The sequence below is a fragment of the Neomonachus schauinslandi genome, chromosome 6, assembly GCF_002201575.2.
Source record: "Neomonachus schauinslandi chromosome 6, ASM220157v2, whole genome shotgun sequence".
NCBI lineage: Eukaryota > Metazoa > Chordata > Mammalia > Carnivora > Phocidae > Neomonachus > Neomonachus schauinslandi.
This window is the reverse complement of record NC_058408.1, coordinates 146,387,658-146,408,726: the sequence shown is the minus strand read 5'-3', so window position 1 is coordinate 146,408,726 and position 21,069 is coordinate 146,387,658. Positions and strand designations below refer to the sequence as shown.

At 49.3% G+C, this 21,069-nt stretch overlaps 1 protein-coding gene across 1 annotated transcript in view; it reads left to right on the top strand.

The window, feature by feature from the left end:
* CPXM2 (carboxypeptidase X, M14 family member 2) overlaps positions 1-20,536 on the top strand; it is a 159,081-nt gene extending 138,545 nt beyond the window's left edge. The window contains exons 11-15 of the mRNA XM_044916228.1: positions 954-1,133; positions 6,599-6,896; positions 11,466-11,605; positions 13,582-13,681; positions 19,226-20,536. Coding sequence (XP_044772163.1) covers positions 954-1,133; positions 6,599-6,896; positions 11,466-11,605; positions 13,582-13,681; positions 19,226-19,479 — 972 coding nt within the window. The 3' untranslated portion in view covers positions 19,480-20,536. The remainder of the gene's footprint in view (positions 1-953; positions 1,134-6,598; positions 6,897-11,465; positions 11,606-13,581; positions 13,682-19,225) is intronic.
* Positions 20,537-21,069: the final 533 nt, after the last annotated feature.

Sequence of the window (21,069 nt, the reverse complement as noted above, 5' to 3'; positions counted from 1 at the left end):
GAACAGAATAAAAATAACACTGAACATTGATGGAGCACATAATCAAGGCAGGCCTTCAATTCAGTTGTTGCCTATAATCCTTTCAGTGCTCCGAGAAGAGTTGTGTTTTTTTGTTGTTTTTGTTTTTTAAAGATTTTATTTATTTATTTGACAGAGAGATAGAGAGAGAGAACAAGTAGGCAGAGAGGCAGGCAGAGGGAGAGGGAGTAGCAGGCTCCCCGCCGAGCAGGAGCCCGATGCGGGGCTCGATCCCAGGACCCTGGGATCATGACCTGAGCCGAAGGCAGCTGCTTAACCAACTGAGCCACCCAGGCGCCCCGAGTTGTTTTTATTATTCTGATATATCGTTTATATTTCATGTTCTAGTTTGTGTAGGTTATAGTTATGTATAGACTATTATTAGTATTATCTGGGAATAAAGTGGAAAACTGTGCTTGGTACCTATCACACGCACGCCTTATAATACAGAATTGTGGTTGTGTTTATGGGTACAGAGTTGGTTAGGGATTTTCAGTGCCCGATTTGCAAGATTCGTTGGGCAGGGGTTTACGAGCCCAACTTATGGGCATGGCAGGGAGAATGAGTTAACACGGTGATGGTTGATTTTGCAATGCCGGACTCTTGGATTCATTCCTACTCGGAGTATCATCTGACCAGTCTAGAAGCTCTCTGGGAGTGGGGGGTAGGGGAGAAGAAATTTTAATACTTCTTGAACACTGCCATGTGGCTGGGGTGAGGCTCTGCATTCCCTCTTGGGGTGATTTGGCGATATTACCCACCACCCACCTAGTACTAGAAGATGCTTCAGTGTTCTGGGTGCTGTCTTTGGGCCAGAGGGCGCGTGAGGCTTAGAGACACACCCAGGTGGGGATGGTGGGTGTGGAGACGGGGACGTCTTGTGTGAGAGAAGTCCGGAAGCCTGTGGGTCCCTCACGCTTGGAATTGTCCCCCAGGGCTCGGAGCTGGGTGGCTGGTCCCTGGGGCGCTGGACCCACGATGGCATCGACATCAACAACAACTTTCCCGACTTAAACACGCTGCTCTGGGAGGCAGAGGACCGACAGAACATTCCAAGGAAAGTTCCCAATCACTATATTGCAATCCCTGAGTGGTTTCTGTCTGAAAATGCCACGGTGAGTAAAAATACCCCATCATTTGCAGAGCAGTGGAAGGCCAAAGTTAACACCCGCTGGTATTTGCGGAGGATCTGACATTTAAGAGCAAGACAAAACCATTTTGTTTTTCTTTCATGTATTCTCCTAAAGTGGGGAAGTGTGCTAGATAATAACTACCTTTAAAGTTTACATTTGTGGATATTCTTCATAAAAGAGAAATCGCTGAATTAGATTTCTTTACAACCACACAGGGCTTTAAAAACAACAACAACAAAAAAAGCCAAAAACCCTGCCCCTGAACTCTGTGTGTCATTACTATCCTTACTACCCTCAGCTTTGGCAGTGCTATGGAATTGCTATGAAATTGTCCTTAGACCTTATTGATTGCTTGAGAGATCTTAATTTTATTTTATTTTATTATTTTTTTATTTTATTATTTTTTTTAAAGATTTTATTTATTTATTCGAGAGAGAGAGAGAGAGAGAGGCAGAGGGAGAAGCAGGCTCCCAAGGAGCAGGGAGCCCGATGCGGGACTCGATCCCAGGACCCTGGGATCATGACCCGAAGGCAGACGCTTAACCATCTGAGCCACCCAGGCGCCCCCTTAATTTTATTTTAATAAATCCCTACGGATTATTACATGTCATGCTTCTTTGGAAAGAAAAAAAAATGCATCGAATGAGAAATGTTCCCCCTGAATTTTCCGGTCGTCTTTTGCAAAGAACGTATGTTGGAGAAAGAATTTTCACAAAATTTTGCATGCCTTTTATTGCCTCCCCTGCCCATAGTCATCTACCTCTTTACCCCTGGCCTCTGATAGTATATGTCCTTCAGGAGGGCTGCCTTGATTGCTTGTATGAGTTAGGGTTAGGTTCAGTGGGAACAACGGAAAAACCAAAATGGCAACAGCTTAATGAGGGAGAAGTTTATTTATTTATTTATTTTTATATAGAAGGACCCTAAAGGCAGATGATAGAAGCCCGGCCAGATAGAAGCCCCATGAGCATCAGGAACCAATGACTTGTCTGTCTTTCTGCCTCTGCCATGTTAGCATCTGACTTCCATTCTCAAAATCCAAGATGGCAGTGGGTCCAGCTGTCATCTCTGTGAAGGAAGAGGGAAACAAGAGTTAAGAAAAAACCAAAAAGAAGAAAGAAGATCCTCCTCTTAGACAATTCAGTTAATTTTAAGAGTCATTCCTAGATTTCCTCCATAATACTTATGCTTCAATCTCATTGGCCAGAATTTAGTCAAAACATGCTATCAACCCACTGCGGGAAGGCTGGAAAATGCTACGTTTTAGGCAAGCACATTGCAAGCTCTAGAAAACAAAAATAAACATAACTAGCTTCTGTTCCTGAGGAATCAAAGAAGAGATGATGAATGGATAGAAGGCAACTCCCCCACTCTGCCTTGGGGCTCCAGCCCACCGCATGGGTGGGTACCACTTACTGGAGGAAGGCCGGCATGCTTGCCTCATTTAGGGATGCGCAGGATGGTGTTACCCAGGCCCTCAAGAAGCAACCAGTCAAGTGATGTAGACAGACAGTGCTAGTATCTGTGGTGTGGTTAGGGTGCCCATGGGCAGCTTATGGGGTGGTAAAGGGTTCAGTGCCTCTGAGTCTTCTGCATTCTCTCTCATATTTCCTAATTCCAACCTATACAATCCCCTACACACACACACACACACACACACACACACACATTTTGCTTTCAGACTAATGTACTAATGATGTCTGGTAAAGCTGAGAATTCAAGTGGTGTTATAATTTGGGAACTCTTGGACCAGTATTGGAATATGGTTGCCAGTGTTCTTGGCCCTGAGGCTATGAGAAATAAGGAATTCTTCAGCATAGCCATAGAAAGTCCTTGGATATCAGTCTTTGCTTTAAGACTAGAATTTAGCTTTCTGAGCTTGTTTTTGGGAAACACAACGGGGAATTACACAGATCTGCCACCACAAATATCTTTTTCAATTGTGGTTATGTTAGATAGATAAGCAGTTAGCAAAGATAAAGACTTGAAGAACAGTCAACAGGCTTGACGTAGCGATCTATAAGAAGTCTACAACCACTAGGCAGATAATAATATATTCTCCTGAGTAATCCCTGGAGTGTTTTAAAAAATTGACAATGCTCTGGGCTGTAAAGGAAATCTCACCCAGTTTCAGAGAATACGAGTCAGACCATGATGCTCTCACCAACATACAGTTCAACCAAAGACAGTAATAAGGTTAATGAAAATATCACCACGTCTTTAGAAAATAAAAAAAAATACTTCTAAATAATGAGTCAAAGAGAAAGACTGTACTGGCAACTAAAAAATAATCAGAGCCCAACAGTAATGAAAATGTTACATATCAAAATTTGCAGAGTGCCACAGAAACTCCTGTGCTTTCAGGAATTTTATACCTTTCAGTGATTATATTCCAAAGAAGAAAGGCTAAAAAATAGCTAAAGAAACTAGCACACGAATAACAGAAGAAACCCCTCAAAATGTATAAAGATTGTGATAGAAAAATAAGAGTATAAATCAAAGAAATGATAGAAAACCAAGAAGAAAATTACAAAGGGATTTGTCTGTATGAAAGAATCATTTGATAAGATTTAATAATCACTCCCAGTAAAATCTCTTAGTGAATCTTTATAATACAGATAACTAGTTTCAGGGTGAAGAAGGCTATTTTAAAAGACATTAATCATAAAATAAAAGATTAATAAACTCAACTACATCGAAATAAGAAAGCTTGCTTATCAAAAATTTTAAAAACTGTAAGAGAGAAGCTAAAAACCGAGAGAAATTATTTGCAAATTAGGTAATTGGAAAAGAATGAGAACTTTAAAATACATAAAGAATAACAAATAAGAAAAATATAAACGGCTCAATAGAAAAATGGTAAAAGAATATGAAGAGGCAATTTGTGGAAGAGGAAACATGGTTAATAAACATGAAAATATGTTCAGCCTTACTAGTACTAAGGAATGCAAATAAGAGAACATTTTACACCCACTGGTTGGCAGATTAAGAAGTCTGACAGTAGCTGAGCGTTGGAGAGGGTGTGGGGCCAGTGGATCTCTCATGCATTGTGGGTGCAAGTGTGAATTAGCACCGTGACTTTGGAAAATAATTTGATTGTCTTGTAAAGTGGAATATGTGTATTTCCTATGACTCTGCAGTCCCACTTCTGGTGATTTATGCAAGATAAATTTCAGCACATGTATACCAGAAGAAAGCTCAAAGCAGTGCTGTTCAGTACAGCAAAAAATTGAAAATTACCTGTATGCCCACCATCACAAGGACAGATAAATGATGACATCGTCGTACCGAAGTGGGAAAGACTGAGCTACAGCTTTGGGCAACAATGCAGAGATACGTCTTGGAAACATGAATTGAGAGAAAAAAATTGCAGAAGACAACAATCAGTATGGTTACCCCCCCCCTTTTTAAGAGCAAAAACAAGTAAAACCAAATAATGTATTTTTAAGCACACACATACAGGATAAAACAAGAAGAATGAGAATCATATCATTGAGGATACAGTGGTTACCTCCGAGTGGGAAGCAGGAGGATGGGACAGGGGAGTCACATATTATGCAGAAATTGTCCGTAAGATCTGGTTTTGGGCACGGATGGTGGGTTTATGGGTGTTTATCGTATCAACATAGAGAAGAGGACAAGCACGGACCAGCGATGATACTGTGTCATGAGCCAAGTTCTACAAGTAGTCCCATCCAGGGCCCCTGCTGTGTTTAGGAATAAAAACAAAACTTAATGAATCCTAAGTCAATTTCATTCCTCAATCAACTTTCTGTACTGCACAGCTAAGCCATTTCCAGTGTTTCTTTCTTTTCCATTATCAAATTTTATTCTGCTGAAATTCTCTTCACAGGAATCAGTAACTTAGGATAAATAATTGAATTCATATCAGTATTGACCTTGTCAGGCTTTCTAATTTTTCTTCTAACATTGTGAGTTCCTTCCTTCCTCCCTCCCTCCCTCCCACTCTTTCTCTTTCTTTCTTTCTTTCAAGTTTTTATCATAAAAAAAAAAAGTGCCAATCATATGGAATTGGAGCAAAAGCTTTCAGGCCCCCCATGTGTCCATCTCAACTTCAACACCTGTCCGTTCTCGGTCCATCTACATCTGCACCCACTTTCTCCTCCTTCCCAGAATTATTGAGGCAAATCCCAGGAATGGTGTCATTTCATTTGCAAATATTTCAGTAAGTATCTCTAAAAGTTCAGAGCCTCTTTTAAAGCCATGAACAATTACCATTATTATATCAAAATCACTTATTTCTTAGTATTATGAAATATCCAGGCAGGGTTCACGTTCGCCCTATTATCATTCTCTCTCTCTTTTTTAAGATTTATTTATTTGTTTTAGAGAGAGAGGGAGGGGGAGGGGCAGAGGGAGAGAGAGAATCTCAAGCAGTCTCCCCACTGACCGTGGAGCCCTTTGTGGGACTTGATCTCATGACCCATGAGATCATGACCTGAGCCCAAATCAAGAGTTGGCCGCTTACCCGACTGAGACACCCCGGTTTGTTTAAATCAGGAGCCAACTAAAGCTCCCTCATTGTGATCCGGTGCACTGGCTTTCCAGTCTCCTTTAACCCAAAGCTTTCTCCTGTTTCACTTCCTGCCTTTTATCCTCAGAGTTTTGCTGTTGTTCGGCTCGTTGCTTATGTTGTAGCAACTAGGTTGTCAGCAACTAGATTAGATCGTCTTGTTGCATTTTCCACTGTCTGGGTGCTGCCGAGTGTATACTTATCATGTCATGTAACCTATTCTTCTGTGTTTCCGGTAAGTTGGCAGTGAGCTGTAGACCGGACTGGGCTCCGCGGAACAGGGTGGGCAAGCGCTAGCCTGTAGGTGGGCTACTTCCCACCCAGGTTTGTTGGTGCACGTGGTGTTTTATTGGAACACCATTTGCATATTGTCTCTGGTGCTTCCCCAGCTACTAGGACAGAGTTGGGTAGTTGGGACAAAGACTGCGGGCCCCTCAAAACCTCAAGTATTTCCCATCTGGTCCTTTGCAGAGAAAGGCTGCCGGCCCCCAGATTAGAGGCTTGGTATTTTCCGGGTTGATGTTTCTCTTTGAGGTGTATGTTCTTCCCTCGGGAGACACATTCTGTTGGTTTTCTCTCTTTCTCTGCTCTCTGGAGCCAGGGATGAACATGCCTGGCCCATTGATTCATTGGAGTTGCCATAGTGTTGATATGCTAACTCCGTCTTTCCCTCTGGGCATTAACTGGAATATTCCTGCAAAAAAGAAACTTCCCTAGATTTCTCTTTTTTTATCCATGATTTGCACGAAGTCCAGTTTTCCTCGGACCGATTTGAAATTCTACATTTTTGCTACAAGTATTCCATAAAATGGTTGCACTTTCTACTATGTCCCTGTTTGGAAAGTAGGGCGAGAATGCAGTTTCCTTCCGATTTTTATTTCTCAAAGCCTGCTTGAATTCGCTGTGTTCGCAGGTGGCAGTAGAGACCAGGGCTGTCATAGCGTGGATGGAAAAAATCCCCTTTGTCCTGGGCGGCAACCTGCAGGGGGGCGAGCTGGTGGTGGCATACCCCTACGACATGGTGCGGTCCCTGTGGAAGACACAAGAGCCCAGCCCCACGCCCGACGACCACGTGTTCCGCTGGCTGGCCTACTCTTACGCCTCCACGCACCGCCTCATGACCGATGCCAGGCGGAGGGTGTGCCACACAGAGGACTTCCAGAAAGAGGACGGGACTGTCAATGGGGCCTCCTGGCACACTGTCGCCGGAAGTAAGTCTCGGGTGGCCTTGCTGTCATTGTGCAGCCAAACGTGGTAATGGACGGCTGGGACAGGGAGGGACCCGGCCGTCCCTTATCATTTGTCATGGGGATAGTAGTGACTGTAGTCTGGCTTTGACAGGGTGCCAGCACTCTACGCAGACTCCTCCTTCATCCTTCCGATAGTCTTGGGGTGTGTGGCTACTCCCCGTTTTATGAACAAGATCACCAGGGCTTGGAGATCTGAAGGGATCTCTCCAAGCAAGAAAGGGGGCAGAGCTGCGTCTGCTTGGCCTGCCCTCAGCACCGAGCTACTCGGATTCTGTAGCGTCAGAGATGGGTAAATGTAGACTTGGAAGGAAGTATCAGACCAAAAACAAACCCAGCAGAGGGGCAGAGAGCATGTGTGTGTTGGTGCTGGGGCTGGGTGTTTTTACCCAGAGCTGTGCCCGTCATGGGGGTGTCCCATGCTGTAGGTCCCCAGAAGGGCCGGGCATTGATCCCACGCTCAGGTGTGAAGTGACTCCAAGCTGCAGGTGTGTCCTGAGGCCCGATGTGTGGTGAACACTGTTGCACACACCTCCCGTCTGCTGGAGGTCGGTGGCCCGGCCTCCCAGGCAGACCAGGGCATTTGGTCGAAGCCCGCCCGTGTGCGATGCGGGGAGTATGCGGTTTTGCTCCTGGCATCCACACAGGACCAGAGGGGCCTCCAGCAGGGACTTCGGGAATTCCTTCATAGCAGCCGCAGAGGACTCTGGGGTCCCATTTCAGGATAAGCTTTCTTTGCTGTGTCCGGGATGTGCCGGCTCAGGGCTCCCAGACCAGGAGGGATGAGGGTGTCACATTTCCTAAGGTCCCTCAGCTTTGGGATGGCAAGACCCCAAGCATGATGCTCGCTGCTTATTTTCTTGACTTTGTTAGGGTTGTCGAACCACCGATGAATTTGAAAAACGTTCCATGTCAGCTAGACCTAGATTCACATTCCAGTTCATCCCTCAGATGCTGTATGACTCCAGGGGAGTTCCTTGACCTCTCTGAACCCCATATTTTCCATTTGCAAAATGGGCATGATGGTAACAATGAAGATGGTGAGCCCTTTGGGACTGTCGTGAGGCTCACGTGGGTGGCAGGTGTGCGGTGTTCTCTGTCTAGCTTACCAGAGAAGCATACAGCTTTGACCCACTCCCCTGTCTGCCTTCCCCCTCTTCCCATAGTTATGCTCACATTCACACCTCCTGCTCTCTTTTTCCCTAATTAACCATCATATTATTTCCCTTTGCTAGATTCAGCCTTCACGTGCTTTTCAGGTGTGTGTCCGTGCTTGGGAAAAGAAAACTAAAAAAGTAGTGAACAGATTTGTTCCCGTGGCCATGTTTTAACATGTACAGAAAGCTTGCCATTTTCTTCTGGGTTCCCTACCCAGCAGAGGTGTTTTATTTATTTACCATCATAGTTTTGCCCTGCACAAAAAAAAAAAAAAAGGCAAATCCCTGCCAATCGAGAGAATTTTCTAATGGCCAGAGACCATTCTTGCTTTTCACGTCTAGCCCTGAAAACCGGCAACAGCCTTAACGTGAACGATCTGTTTATTTTTCACGGCTGCTTGCAAGTACCTCGGGTATAGACCCAGCTGGATTCGCCGGCGCCAGGTCAATAGTCACGTTTTGAAAAGTTGGCTGCCACGTAATCACATAGGCAGCATTTGATTTTTTCCTATCAATTATATTTTCCATTATTTCAGGGACTTCTGTGGCAGAGCCATGGGGCGGCTCGAGCCTTCTTAATCATTCTTCCTCCTGGTGGTGTGAGGAAGTGTGCAGATTCCTCTCTCCATAGATTAATGAAATGTGACTTCTAATTTCCTTCCCTCCCCCTCCACCTCCACTCCATCTTTTTGTTCGGTTCTTGCTCGCTCATTAGCAGCGACTGGCAGGCATTAGTTAATGGAGATGGGGCCGTGGAGAGCAGGCTTCAGGAAAGCTCAAAACACACATCATTTGTAGCATGTGCATCTCAACTCCCAGAGTGACGCCAGGCCCCCTTGGTTCCCGGGCTGCCACCCTGCGTCCTCTGCCCCATAATGAAGTGCACGTTGAACTGGTGATGGGCACCCGGGCCTTAAGGAAGGCACAGCTCCGTGCTCCACGCGGGAGCCGAGACAGTAGGATTCTAGGCCAGGAGAGCACAGAGGAACATCTTGCCCATCCCGCTGGGACGTGGGGTGTGGGGAGGGGGGTCTGTCTGGGTCACGCCGCAGTTCCTTGCCCACACGTCATGCTTTTGAAACCATTCTTCAGCAAGTATTCTCGGCTCATGCCATTTGCTGCTGGGCCAGAAGTCAGCAGCAAAGGTAGCCTGGCTCAAGCTTTTCCACCCTTCTCCTGGCTTCTCAGCATTTCACCCATTCGTCTGGTACTTTTAGTGCTTTGAAGACACATGGCAGGGTGGCAGGCCCACTCCAGAGTTTCATATGTAACACTGATTTATTTCCGTATCAACAAGGCCTGAAAGGCTGGGCATAATGAGAATGTTATATGCACAGAGGCATCCAGCCCTCTCAGTTGTGTCCTGCCTGTGCTAACTAGTGTGCCTGGTGTCTGTCAGCCACACTGTGCCCTCTTGTAATTCCATGCTTCGGGTTCAAGTGGATGCGTTGACGTGGCCTTTTGACCAGCCTTCTCCAGCCAGACCAAACCCCTGTGAAGAATGTCCCATTGACGTGACAGGGTCCCACCCCTTCCATCCCGCAGCTCTCTGCCTGTCTTATCACAAACGTGGTCAAAGGCCAATCTGGTGACATGTGAGTGGTTCAAATCTGGAATCCTCCAGAGAGGGCGGCTGTATGTTTTGTACCATTTTGCTCATGACGTTAGTGATTAGGCAGCAGATTGACGTGGAATTGCTCTTGCCCCCCCAAAGCCATGATTTTTAATCAGGCATTTCTCCTAAGCAGGACATCACTGAGTGTGATGGCGAGGTAGGCAAGAAGGAGGGAAGATGCATGGTGAGGACCGAGGCTGGTTGCGCAGGAGGACCTGCTCCTTCTCAGTCACCACAGAGAAACCCAGCACGCCCCACTCTGCTCTCTTAGCCCTGACCCTCGGAACCCAAGGGGGGCTTGTAGAGGGGCTCCTGCAGGGCATGTGCTTCCTGCGGTCACGCACAGCATAGCTGCACTGTGTTCTTGCTAATCACCCTGTTGCCCAAAAACAAAAACGTCAGGAAGAACTTGATGCCACCTAACATTCATTTCTTCGCTTCGCAAATATTGGGTGCTATAGTGGGTTGAATGGTGCCCTCCCCTGAAAAAGTATGTATCTGCTTCCTAATCTCTGCAACCTGTGAATGTGACCCTATTTGAAAAATGGGTCTTTGCGGTGTAATTAGGCAAGATGGGGCGTGTTCAGGGTGGTATGGCCACAGACATTGCAGGTGCAATTAAATTAAGGGTCTCAAGGTGAGGGTATCCTGGGTTACCTAGATGGGCCCTAAAATCATTGATAAATGTCCTTAAGAGAAGGCAACACAGACACAGGGGAGAAGGCCACGTGAAGACAGCGACAAAGGTCAGAGTGACGTAGCCACAAGCCAAGGGACGCTGGGGGCTACCAGAAGCTGGAAGAGACGAGAAAGTTTCCTCCCCTAGAGCCTCTGGAGGGAGCACAGCCCTGCCAACACCTCGATTTCAGACCCCCAGCCGCTAGAACTATGGGAGGATACATTTCTGTTGTTTTAAGCCCCCCAGTTTGTGGTCGTTTGTAACAGCAGCCCTAGGATGCTAATGTGGAGCCTGACCCCATGCCAGGCTGGGCGTTTCACGTCCTGTTGCAATAGTGTCAGATGTTCGAGATCCATCTGCCGTCAGGCTCGGTGGGTGAGTGTGCTCGTCCTGCGGCCCCCAAGCAGCCAAGCCCTGGAGATAAGAGCCAGGTGTTGGTGTCACACACACCTAGGTTCAAACCCTGACTCTGGCACTTTCCAGACACACGGTTCTGGATACATTTCTTAGCTGTTCTCTACCTCCATTTTCTTATTCATGAAATTGTGCTGTGTTGCCTACCTCTCTGCTGAGTTTGTGGTCAGTGGATACAGAGCGCTAAGGACAGGTCCGGGCTCATGGATGGCACTCAGTGGAGGGCGGTTGGGGTAGCTCTTGGTATGAATTAGAACAGAACACTGTTCCAGAACTGTAGCTGAGAGAGAGTAACTACAGAGAGAAACTTAATCAAATGCTTAGAATCCATACTGTTAATTCATGGTAGCTTTATTCTAAAAATAGTGTGTTAAACTGAGTTTAATAAGCAGAATTTTATCTGAAAAGCACTTATTTCGGTCTTCCTTTTGTCAGAGTTGTTCCCGTGTACACCTGTCTTCCCCAGAAACCATTCTGGCTACATCTTCTCTCTCCCTCCCAGCCCCTCCCCTCATCTTTGCTATAATTCATTTGTAGTCTACAGTAGATACTGGACACCTCCTTGTTCAAATGAGGTCTTCTGAATCCCGTTCTTGAACATTCTTGCTGTCTCCCTCCTGCCCCTTGGAGCACTGTTTGGTGACAACATTGTCCGGTTGGCTTGGCAGGTCTCAATGATTTCAGCTACCTTCACACCAACTGCTTCGAGCTGTCCATCTACGTGGGCTGTGATAAGTATCCGCACGAGAGTGAGCTGCCCGAGGAGTGGGAGAATAATCGAGAGTCCTTAATCGTGTTCATGGAGCAGGTATGGCATGAGCACACATCGGGGTGGGGGCTGGCAAAGGAATGGGGCCTATTAGGGGACTGAAAGCCTGAGACTGAGTTGAGTTAGTACTTGGGACTCCGGCTGTCATGCTGGGCCAGCCCCAAACAGTGCTAGAAGAACCACCGTCTATCTGCACTTGATTCAGCCCTGCAGAGTGAGCTGTAAAGCCTTGTCAGTGGCTCACACTGTGTCATCATAGTGAGTGTGACCAGATGCTGCCCTGTGGGGAGGGGATGACGTGTCCGAGCCAGCATGCTCAGGCCCCCTGTGCTAGTCTGCTAGGGTTGCATAAAAACATAGACACCAGGGGGGCTCAAGCAACAGAAATTACAGTTCTGGAGGCTGGACGTCCAAGATCAAAGTGTTGGCAGGTTTGTTTCATTCGGAGGAGCCTCCCTGGCTGGCAGATGGCCGTCTCCTCTCCTTGCCCTTATATAGTCTTTCCTCCATGCACACACGCTCCTGGTGCCTCTGTGGGTCCCCATTTCCTCTTATAAGGGAGGGAGCCAGATTGGATCAGAGCCCACCCGAATGACCTCATTTTAACTTCATCACCTCTTTAAAGACATGGTCTCCAAATACAGTCACATTCTAAGGTCCCAGGAGTAAGGGCTTCACCATGGGGATTGTTGGAAGATACCATGGTGCCCACCATGGCTGTGAGGCCGAGAGGCTCTGCTGCAGGTGTGGGAGGCTCCTGGGAAGAGGTCTCCCGGGCCCCTGCCAGGGTTCTGCTTGCAGTTGGTGAGGAAGCCCTCCTGGATCCACTAGGCACCTCCCCCGCCTTCCCTTCCTCTTGCTCCCAAGGACACGCCCATCCTGTAGCATTGAGTAAACCAATTCTAGGTCCGTGCTACAATGAATCCAGTAACATCCATGCCCCACTAAGGAACAGACTAACGGGAAACCAGAGGAATAAACAAAAGGAATGTTGGGCCTCAATTATGTGACTCTACTGTGACTCCCATCCATTAGGAAGTGTGGTTCTGAGGCTTGGCAGGATCGTGCACGGAGGCCGCCCCTTCCACGGGTTGTTGTAGATGAATCAGAAGATACTTTTCAGGCAATGCTCAGGCTGCCAGCTTCCTGGTACCTGCACCTCCACCTCCACTGACCTTGGCAGAGGTGAGCCCTGGCACCGAGCGTCCCAGTCTGCCCCACGAGGGTCTCTGGAGACTCTGTGCAGCCCTTGCACAGAGTGCACTTGCCTGGCACAGTGGGTGTGAACCTGTTCTTTCCTCTTGGGAAGCTATGAGCACACTCTCTGTCCACGCCCTGGAATTTTGTGAGTGAAGGCTCTTTTTCATTTCATCTGTGAAAAGAGAGAAGGCTCTGATCATTCTAAAGTAATCCCGTGCCACCAAGGCACCTGCTGTGGATAAAATGCCCAGGCACAGTAATACGTATAGTGTCATTGGAAATGATAGTATGCCACCTGCGATTGTCACATCGTTCTATGGATGGGGAAACTGAGGCACGAGGTTCAGAGTGATGTGTATCATGTGACAGAGTTCATCAACAGAAGGGCCCTATGGACGGAGTTGTAGTTTATAGGAATGCCTTTGACTCTTTCCTTTTCTCTCTGACCCTTAAGTGGTTGGGTCTACGTATTAGGTCCATAGAGTTCAGGAAAGTCTAAACAGATGTGCCTAGAAAAAATTAAATTCCATTTTTACTGGGTGTGCTTGATATGAACCATCTCAGATCCTAATATTTTTTAAGCCTCTGGAATATCTGAACTCCGATGGAAGACTTCCCAGTACATGGACCCAAAGGGAACCCAGAAGTTTACACACCAAATCCAGGCACAGCCAGGGAGCTTTTGAGCTAGATAAGGTGCTGAGAGGGTTCCCGGTGGCCCTGGGGTGGCGTTCGGCTTACAGCCTCCTTCACCATGTGCTTTGGGTCAAGTGCATCATGAGCTCACCCCGTTTCTTGTTGTGTTTGCTGAGCAGGTCCATCGCGGCATCAAAGGTGTGGTGAGGGACTTCCATGGGAAAGGAATTCCGAATGCCATTATCTCTGTGGAAGGCGTTAACCATGACATCCGAACAGGTAACCACGAGCATAGACGAACTGTCTCTCGGTAGGGAATGTCTGTTTTCTCGAAGCGTTTTACTTGGGTTAAAATCACATGTCAAGTGCCGGAAACTTCTTACGGAGAGCTGAATTCTTGTCTCTTTCCTCGGACACCCCATGCAGACCCTGGAAAGCATGGTTTTCAGCCTGTGCTTTCTGCTTTTTCCCTTATTCAGGTGAAAACTAGAGGTGCAGGGAGGTAAAAGGACCCACTGGTGGTTTAAGGGGCAGGTGGGGCCCGGGTTCGGGTGTTGGACTCCCAGCCCCAGCATGGCCCTGCTCACTCAGGGCTTCCCCGCTGCTGGGAAACCCATGTAGTTTTCCCTTGTGCCCAGGACCGTCATTGCCCAGGATGGTACTCGGTGCACCCAGAGCCAGGTAAGGAGACAGTGACCTTGACTGTGACAGGGAACATGTGCAACGTGATGCAGTGACAGGTGCGCGGGGGAGAGAATTGGCTAGAAGCCTAAAGCAGGTTGTCTGCAGGGGTTCTGGTGGTGATGGTGTGTACGGGGGCCTGCTGACACCCACGCACTGGGGTTTTCGGCCCCAGGGAGACTGCGGAGCGCGGTGTCATCACCGTGGGCGGATGGCTTTGCATTGGTGTCAGCTGCAGTGGGCGGGGGGCATTGGGTCCTGCGTTGGTTTCCAGTGCGTGTCGTGAAGATGACCACAGACTTACAAGATCAGAAATGTAGTCTCTCACAGTTAGGGAGGCCGGAGGTATGAAATCCTGGTGTCAGCAGGGCCTTGCTCCCTCCGGAGCCCTCGGGGAGGACCCTTCCTTGGCTCTTGCAGCTTCCTTGGCCACGTCACTCCACTTCTTGCCTCCATCTCTGTGGCCTCCTCCTCTGCCTCCTCCTCTCTGCGTCTAATAAGGACACCTGTCATTGGATTTAGGGCCCCCCCGGGTCATACAGGATGATTTCATCTGGAGATCCGTAATTGTATCTGCAAAGATCCTTTTCCCAAATAAGGTCACATTTAGAGGGTCTGGGTAGTAGAATGTGGGCTTCTGGAGACCATCATTCAACCTACTCCAGGTCCCACCCGGGCACCGAGCACAGACTCAGCAGCAGGAGAAGGGAAATCGTGATCACCACGAGAAAGACCTGTTCAGCCCTCGGACATAGTCGAACAACGGGGAGAAACAGGATTTGAGGCTGACTCGGCAGGTGTTTAATGCGGTCTGACCTTGACCTGTTGGTTCAAGAGCTTACACTGGACGGGGCAGCCAGCGGCCCGGGACTGAGAGGGTTCTCAGGATGTGTGACTGTCAGATTTAAAACAAGGGCAATCCCAGGGAAACTGGGCCAAGTCCATCTTGCTCCTGTGCTCCCCATGTGTTATCACTTGTGCGGCCTGTGATGGCTGGAATGATCTACAAGGTGCGGATGAGGAACAGAGGCTCAGCCTTGGTTCTGCCCCACCCCCACCCCCAGTCTAACAGCACACAGATGCAGAATCTATGCCCGCTCAGCACCTCCTCGGCTGCTGGCTTGTCTCAGCCCCGGCCCCTGTTGGGGTCACTGTGGTACCCCCAAAGCCGTACGGGATTGGGCTACCGGTTACCTCCCAAACCTCTTCTTCTGGGGTGACCAGCTCTCTTGGTTTGCCCGGGACTGTCCCCATTTAAAACTGAAAATCATGAGTCCCGGTTTTGGTCAAACAGGAATAATTGCTCCCCTGTGCTTTCTGCCCTCTCCCACAGCCCTCCAGGCTCCTTCCTGGAGGGCTGAGGCCACACGCCGGGGTCCTCGCTCTAGCACCTCGTGCCGCCTGAACCTCCTTTCCTTGAGAATCCCTTGGTTCCTTCCTTGTCCTTTTCAGGTCTTTGTTCAGCTGTCACTCTGTCAACAAAGCCAACCACAGTGACCACCTTTTCTAACATTGCACACCTGCCCCTACCATCTGTGATTCTTCCCGGCCTCCTGCCTTCTCCTCCCATAGCGCTTCCACACCTGACATCTGACTACCATCCTTCTGGTGTCTCTGCCCCTCCCTCGCTGGCTTCTAGACCAGGGGTCCTTGACCCTTTTGTGCCTCAATTAAGTACAAGCACACTGCCTGGCATTCAGTAGGTGCTTAATATTTATTGAATGAATGAATGAGTTCGAATGAATGAATGGACCCGACATGTTGTTTCTGGTAGCGCAGAGGGGCTGAGCTGGGATTTGAGCCAGGGGCTAGGGACTGCGAATGCGGTGCCCCTGTGTTTGCCCCCATGCTGTCCCTCCTGAGGGGACAGGAGCCTCTTCTCTGGATTGTTCACAGGCATTAACAGACCCAGTCCTTCAAACAAGCGATCCCAACTGACCTTCAAGGAAACAGAGCCTCTGGGACCGTAGGAGGGGGTAGGCTGGGCTTCACACATCGCCCACGTGTTCTTCAGCGCCAGGCTGACATGACTGCCTGCCGACATGCCCGGTACAGGAGGCCAGGGATTGTTTAAATGGGTGAATTGTAGCTGACATGCCACAAAATAGTAGACCGCTGTGTAACGCCATGACGTGCCTCGAATTTTCTGAACCTGCCTACTGTTTGTCCTTGACCTCACAGCCGCTGCCCGTGAGCTTTCCCACCGTGCAGCAAGGCGTTCGGGACATAGCCGCCCTTCACCGGCGTCCGCGGGGCCGTGTGTTCGTTCCCGGACTCATCCGTCGGTTCGTCTGTTCGTTTGTTCACAGGTTCTGAACGCGGGGTGCTGGTGATCATTATGAATTGAGGGGGGCTGCTGTATCTGGCTCCGCATAGGACTTGTATTTTAAGCATTGCTACCAAGCTCCTGTAAAAGAAAGATTCACAAAAGAACCTAGAATGTTCTTGGGACTATTAGTGCTTGGTATGCCATGTGAGAAAACAGGAGGGTTTTAAGTGGGGTGGGAGAGAAAGAGCCCCCCGAGCCCCACAAGCCAGAAGAGAGCACTGTGCCCAGTGAGCTTGGAACCTCAAGGCCCTGTGATCACCAAAGTGGTTTGGATGAGCCGATGGGAGCCGCCTCCCCCTCTCCTTTATTTCCCCCTAAAATAATGTCCCAGTGTATTCTCCTGATAGAAGAACTCTGTACTTTACATATGGTTCCTTATCGTATTTATTTCGGCGTCTTTCAGTGCTCAACATACGCTCTGAGTTTGCCTTGATCTCTCTCCAAGGCTTCTGTGATCTGACAAGTTTTCTTTCAGGAGGGATTTTGTATAAAATCAACAGGGGAATTGAAATCCAAGGAGAGAAGCTAGTCAGAGTACTTTCTAAATGCATGCAAATATGTTGGCCAAGCACCTGGCTCAGAATGCCCCATGACCGTCCTCTGTCTGGTGGACACTAACCTGACCTGCTACCGAATGGACATTTGTGAGCATCTGGGTTGTCCCTCTGTCCATCGTGCTGAGCGACACCAGCTGTGTACCCACCCCCAACCCCACAGCTCGACAGAACATTCACCCTTGAACACAGACCTGGTTGCCCTGTGGGATAGTAACCTACCATGCTGACCCCTGAATTTTATGAAGTGGATGATTCTAGACTTTACTGGTGGTCGGGGGAAGAAACTGAGATTACAAGAGCCTTGGGGAGAAGTGTGGGGAAAGTCTAACCAAGAACTTTTGGGGGAGAGGGTGCATTGCCAGGAAGAGGAGAGCATCCATGTTTCAGAAGTAGAAACTTGTTGACTCCAGAGCGGACACCCCTCATTCTGATTCTGTGAACCTAAACAAATTCCTGATAGTTTCATTCATTCTTTGAACATATCTTACGAAGAACATCCTGTGTGTTGGCCTAGAGCTACTGTGGTAAAGGAGACAAATATGGCCACTCACCTCAGGGAGTAGACATTCTAGCAGGGGAGATCTACAAACAATTATAAAGGAAAACTTTAAAGTTAATTGCACACTGTGGTGAGAGCCAAGGAAGAAAGACTTGGGATAATCTATAGGAACCCGGGGGAGAGCAAAGGAAGTTTCCCTCTCCGAAGGGTGAATTGCATCGTGAGGCTCAGGCCAGCTGATTGCATGACAAAGAATTCTCCACGGGCTCTTGCCCGCTGCCAAGCATGAGGTGGCATTTTATTTCGTTGAGAAGCTTGCATTTTTTTCCTAAGGAAGACGCAGGGCGCAGCCCCGAGGAACCGGGGAGCAAGCCGCCTGCGTTGGGTGGACCCCGACTCCCCGCACTGAGGCCTGTTTGCCAGTGAGCGGGCCATATGTATGTGTGGCAGACGGCTGCCTACGGAGTTCATTTTTCACAACACGTTCTCGGGAGCTCGCTTACTTGCGTGGGGGTGCCTCCGCTGAATAAAGATGGTAACTTCGACCTGATGCTTCAGAGTGTCCTACGTGAGTTTGGGGGAGATAGACAGTCGCACACACACACACACACGGCGCTGCTCCCGTCCCTTCGAAGACTTCAGGGCTTGTGGTCGACAAGGGAGCCCGGCCCGGGACCTCCTTACCCCTCTCCTTTTTCTTCTGGCACCAAAGCCTCGGAATGGGTGGGACACCCAGGTTGCCGTGAGAGAGAGAGCCGAACCTGGTGCTGGGGGGCCTGCTGGTGACTGGCCGTGTGACCTCATGCCGGACATCATGCCTCCCTGGGCATCAGATTACTCACGTGGAAAGGGGACTCATCATGCAACCTGCCTCAGAAGTTTGCTTGCAGATTCAGTGGATCAGTGCCAGCCTCGACCCTCTGGGCGCCACGTCCTCCACGGGTGGGTGGGGGAGGTCACTGGTGACCCCTTCTTCGCCTCAAAGCCTCTTTTCAGGTCAGGGGTCTAAGTGTCCTCAGCCTGTTGTAGGCTCCTGGGAGGAGAACGTTGGCCTGGAAGCTCTCTCTGCAACAGAGGTGGAGTCCAGAGCTAAGGGTGGACCAGGGACCCCGACGTGTTACTGGGTGACTGAGCAGCAGTGTCGCGGGGGAGCGAGGAGCTCCGCTTCGCAGCACCGCTGTCTCGGCTCCTACAGCTTCAAGTTTCTCTTGCCGCCCCCGCCCCCTGGGCCGAGGAATGCAGGTACCAGGCCTCCTCGCAGATCATTTGGCCCTGGTCCCCTGGAGTCTTTTATTTCTCTTTTCAGAAGTGAAGAGCCCCACCTCTTAAAAGAATTACTCTTCTGTATTTATCGCCAGGCTCAGGGAGACCAGGAAGCCAGGCGCTGATGGCTTTTCAAGATGGCATTTTGTGGTGAGGGCATAGCATTTGGAAGCTCAGGCTCATAATGAACGGTGTGTATTGTCACAGAGGAGAGAGTATGAGTGATCATTTCTCCATCTTCACTCATGTGTATGAACACTGTGGGGAGCCTACACCCCAGCCCTCTGCCTGTTAAAACCATTAAGGTGGCTTCCAAAGAGGAAAATAAGAATTTGCAAAAAAAAAAAAAAAAAATTGTCCCTGCAGAGGCTCGAATTCCACGAGGCCAGCCTCTGAGTCTCTCTCTGGCTGGGACACCGGTTCTGGAATAGCAGGGCTGGTGGTATCTGCCTTAGAAGAGAACTGCTCTGAATTCACCTCCTTTCTCTTCACAGCCAGCGATGGGGATTACTGGCGCCTCCTGAACCCCGGAGAGTATGTGGTCACAGTCAAAGCCGAAGGGTTCACCTCATCCACCAAGAACTGCATGGTCGGCTATGACATGGGGGCCACGCAGTGTGACTTCACACTCAGCAAAACCAACCTGGCCAGGATCAGGGAGATCATGGAAAAGTTCGGGAAACAGCCCATCAGCCTGCCAGTCAGGCGGGTGAAGCTGCGGGGGCGGAAGAGACGACAGCGCGGGTGACCTCCCAACACTTGAGACCTGTCCCGGACCCCTGCAAATTAAACTACCCCCAGTTGTAGCTCCGTAGAGGACTCGCTCCCTATTGTTTTCTCTGTAATTCATGAAGGCCTGGGAGAATGTGTGTATTGAAAGCCTGGTCCCGAGGGGAGGGCTGAAAGCTTAGGATATTTGTTGTTGTCTTTGTCCCATTTATCCAAGTAACTCAGATCAGCAGAGAAAGGCTGGTAGGAGTGAGAATTCAGCAACTGAACCTGAGAATTAGAGACAGAGAGGGGCTTGCCAGCTCGGGGTCTCCTGGCTGCACCGGAAGGGAAGCCGGTGCTCCCCTCCCCCCACTTGCTTGTGTGACAGCAAGAGGTCCTCGTGCATTTGCATTTTGCGTGGCTCCAGTTGCAGCACTCCTGGGGCCCTGCGGTGCCAGAAGTTACCATCTGAGATGCTCACGGGCATTCTGACAGAATCCACCCCCTCTGGCCCCAGGACATTCCAAGCTGCCACAGATTAATTCCATGCTCTGTTGACAACAGAGCCATTACCAAGTGAGCATCTGTGAGCTTCTTGAATCCATATAGTCCCCCTTTCCACAAAGGACTGTGTTTATAAAAGGAGAAAAATGCTGAACTAGTTCACCAGTGATTGGTGGGCAGCCGGAGTGCAGGGTCCACAGAGAACCCCCAGGCTCCCTGCTGGTCCAGCAGCCCCGGGTGCCGCCTGGACAGGGACAAGCAGAAGAAGACACCCTTCCCAAGGGAGTCAATTACTCAGCCTGGCTCCCCTCTTTGACCTGCAGGACTCGAGAAGGGCCGGAGGGAGGCTGACTTGCAACCCTCTCTCTGCTCAAGATGTTCCTCCTTTCATAGAAATGAGCGCTCATAAGTTGGCCTAACATCACCAAGGGAGTTATTTTTGATGTGTGGGATGCCAGACCTTCCACTTAGGCCAAATGTGATGAAAAGCTCTTAGAATTATCTGTGGAATATTGGTTTGGGAGGGGTGATACAAGAAAACACTTTGTCTTCTTTGTATGAACGTTGCTGCCTCACTGACCTGGGGAGAGTAAGAAGAATAAAGCAAGCTGATGGTGAGATCCTTCCAGCGTGTGGTTTTCCTGGGCAGACTCGCCACCACCCAAATGCCATGCCCACTGCCTCTCCCTGAGGTCAGTCCCTCCAGAGGCGGTGCCGGCCTGGGGAGGGGTACCCTGTGCCCCCCACCAAGCTTGGTACTGCTGCTGACAGCTGTGTGTCTCCTGCCTCCTTCCCAGGGGAGCCATGTGCCTGGGTAAAATCATCCTGATGCTGGGCATCCACTGGTGACTGCTGGGGATGCCAGCGAGCATCCTTCCAGAAAAGATCCTTATGCAGCTTTCCGACCGTCTACCCCAGAGATGGCAAACTTGCCTTATAAAGGATCAGGTAGTAAAGATTGCAGGCTTTGCGGCCAGTTTCAGTCGCAGGTACTCAGCTCGGCTGCGGTAGCTCAGAAGCAGACAGGCATGTAATACACCAAAGAGCAAGCGTGGCTGTGTTTCAATAAAACTTTATTTACAAAAAAAAATCCAACGTGATAGTTGGATTTGAACCCCCAGGC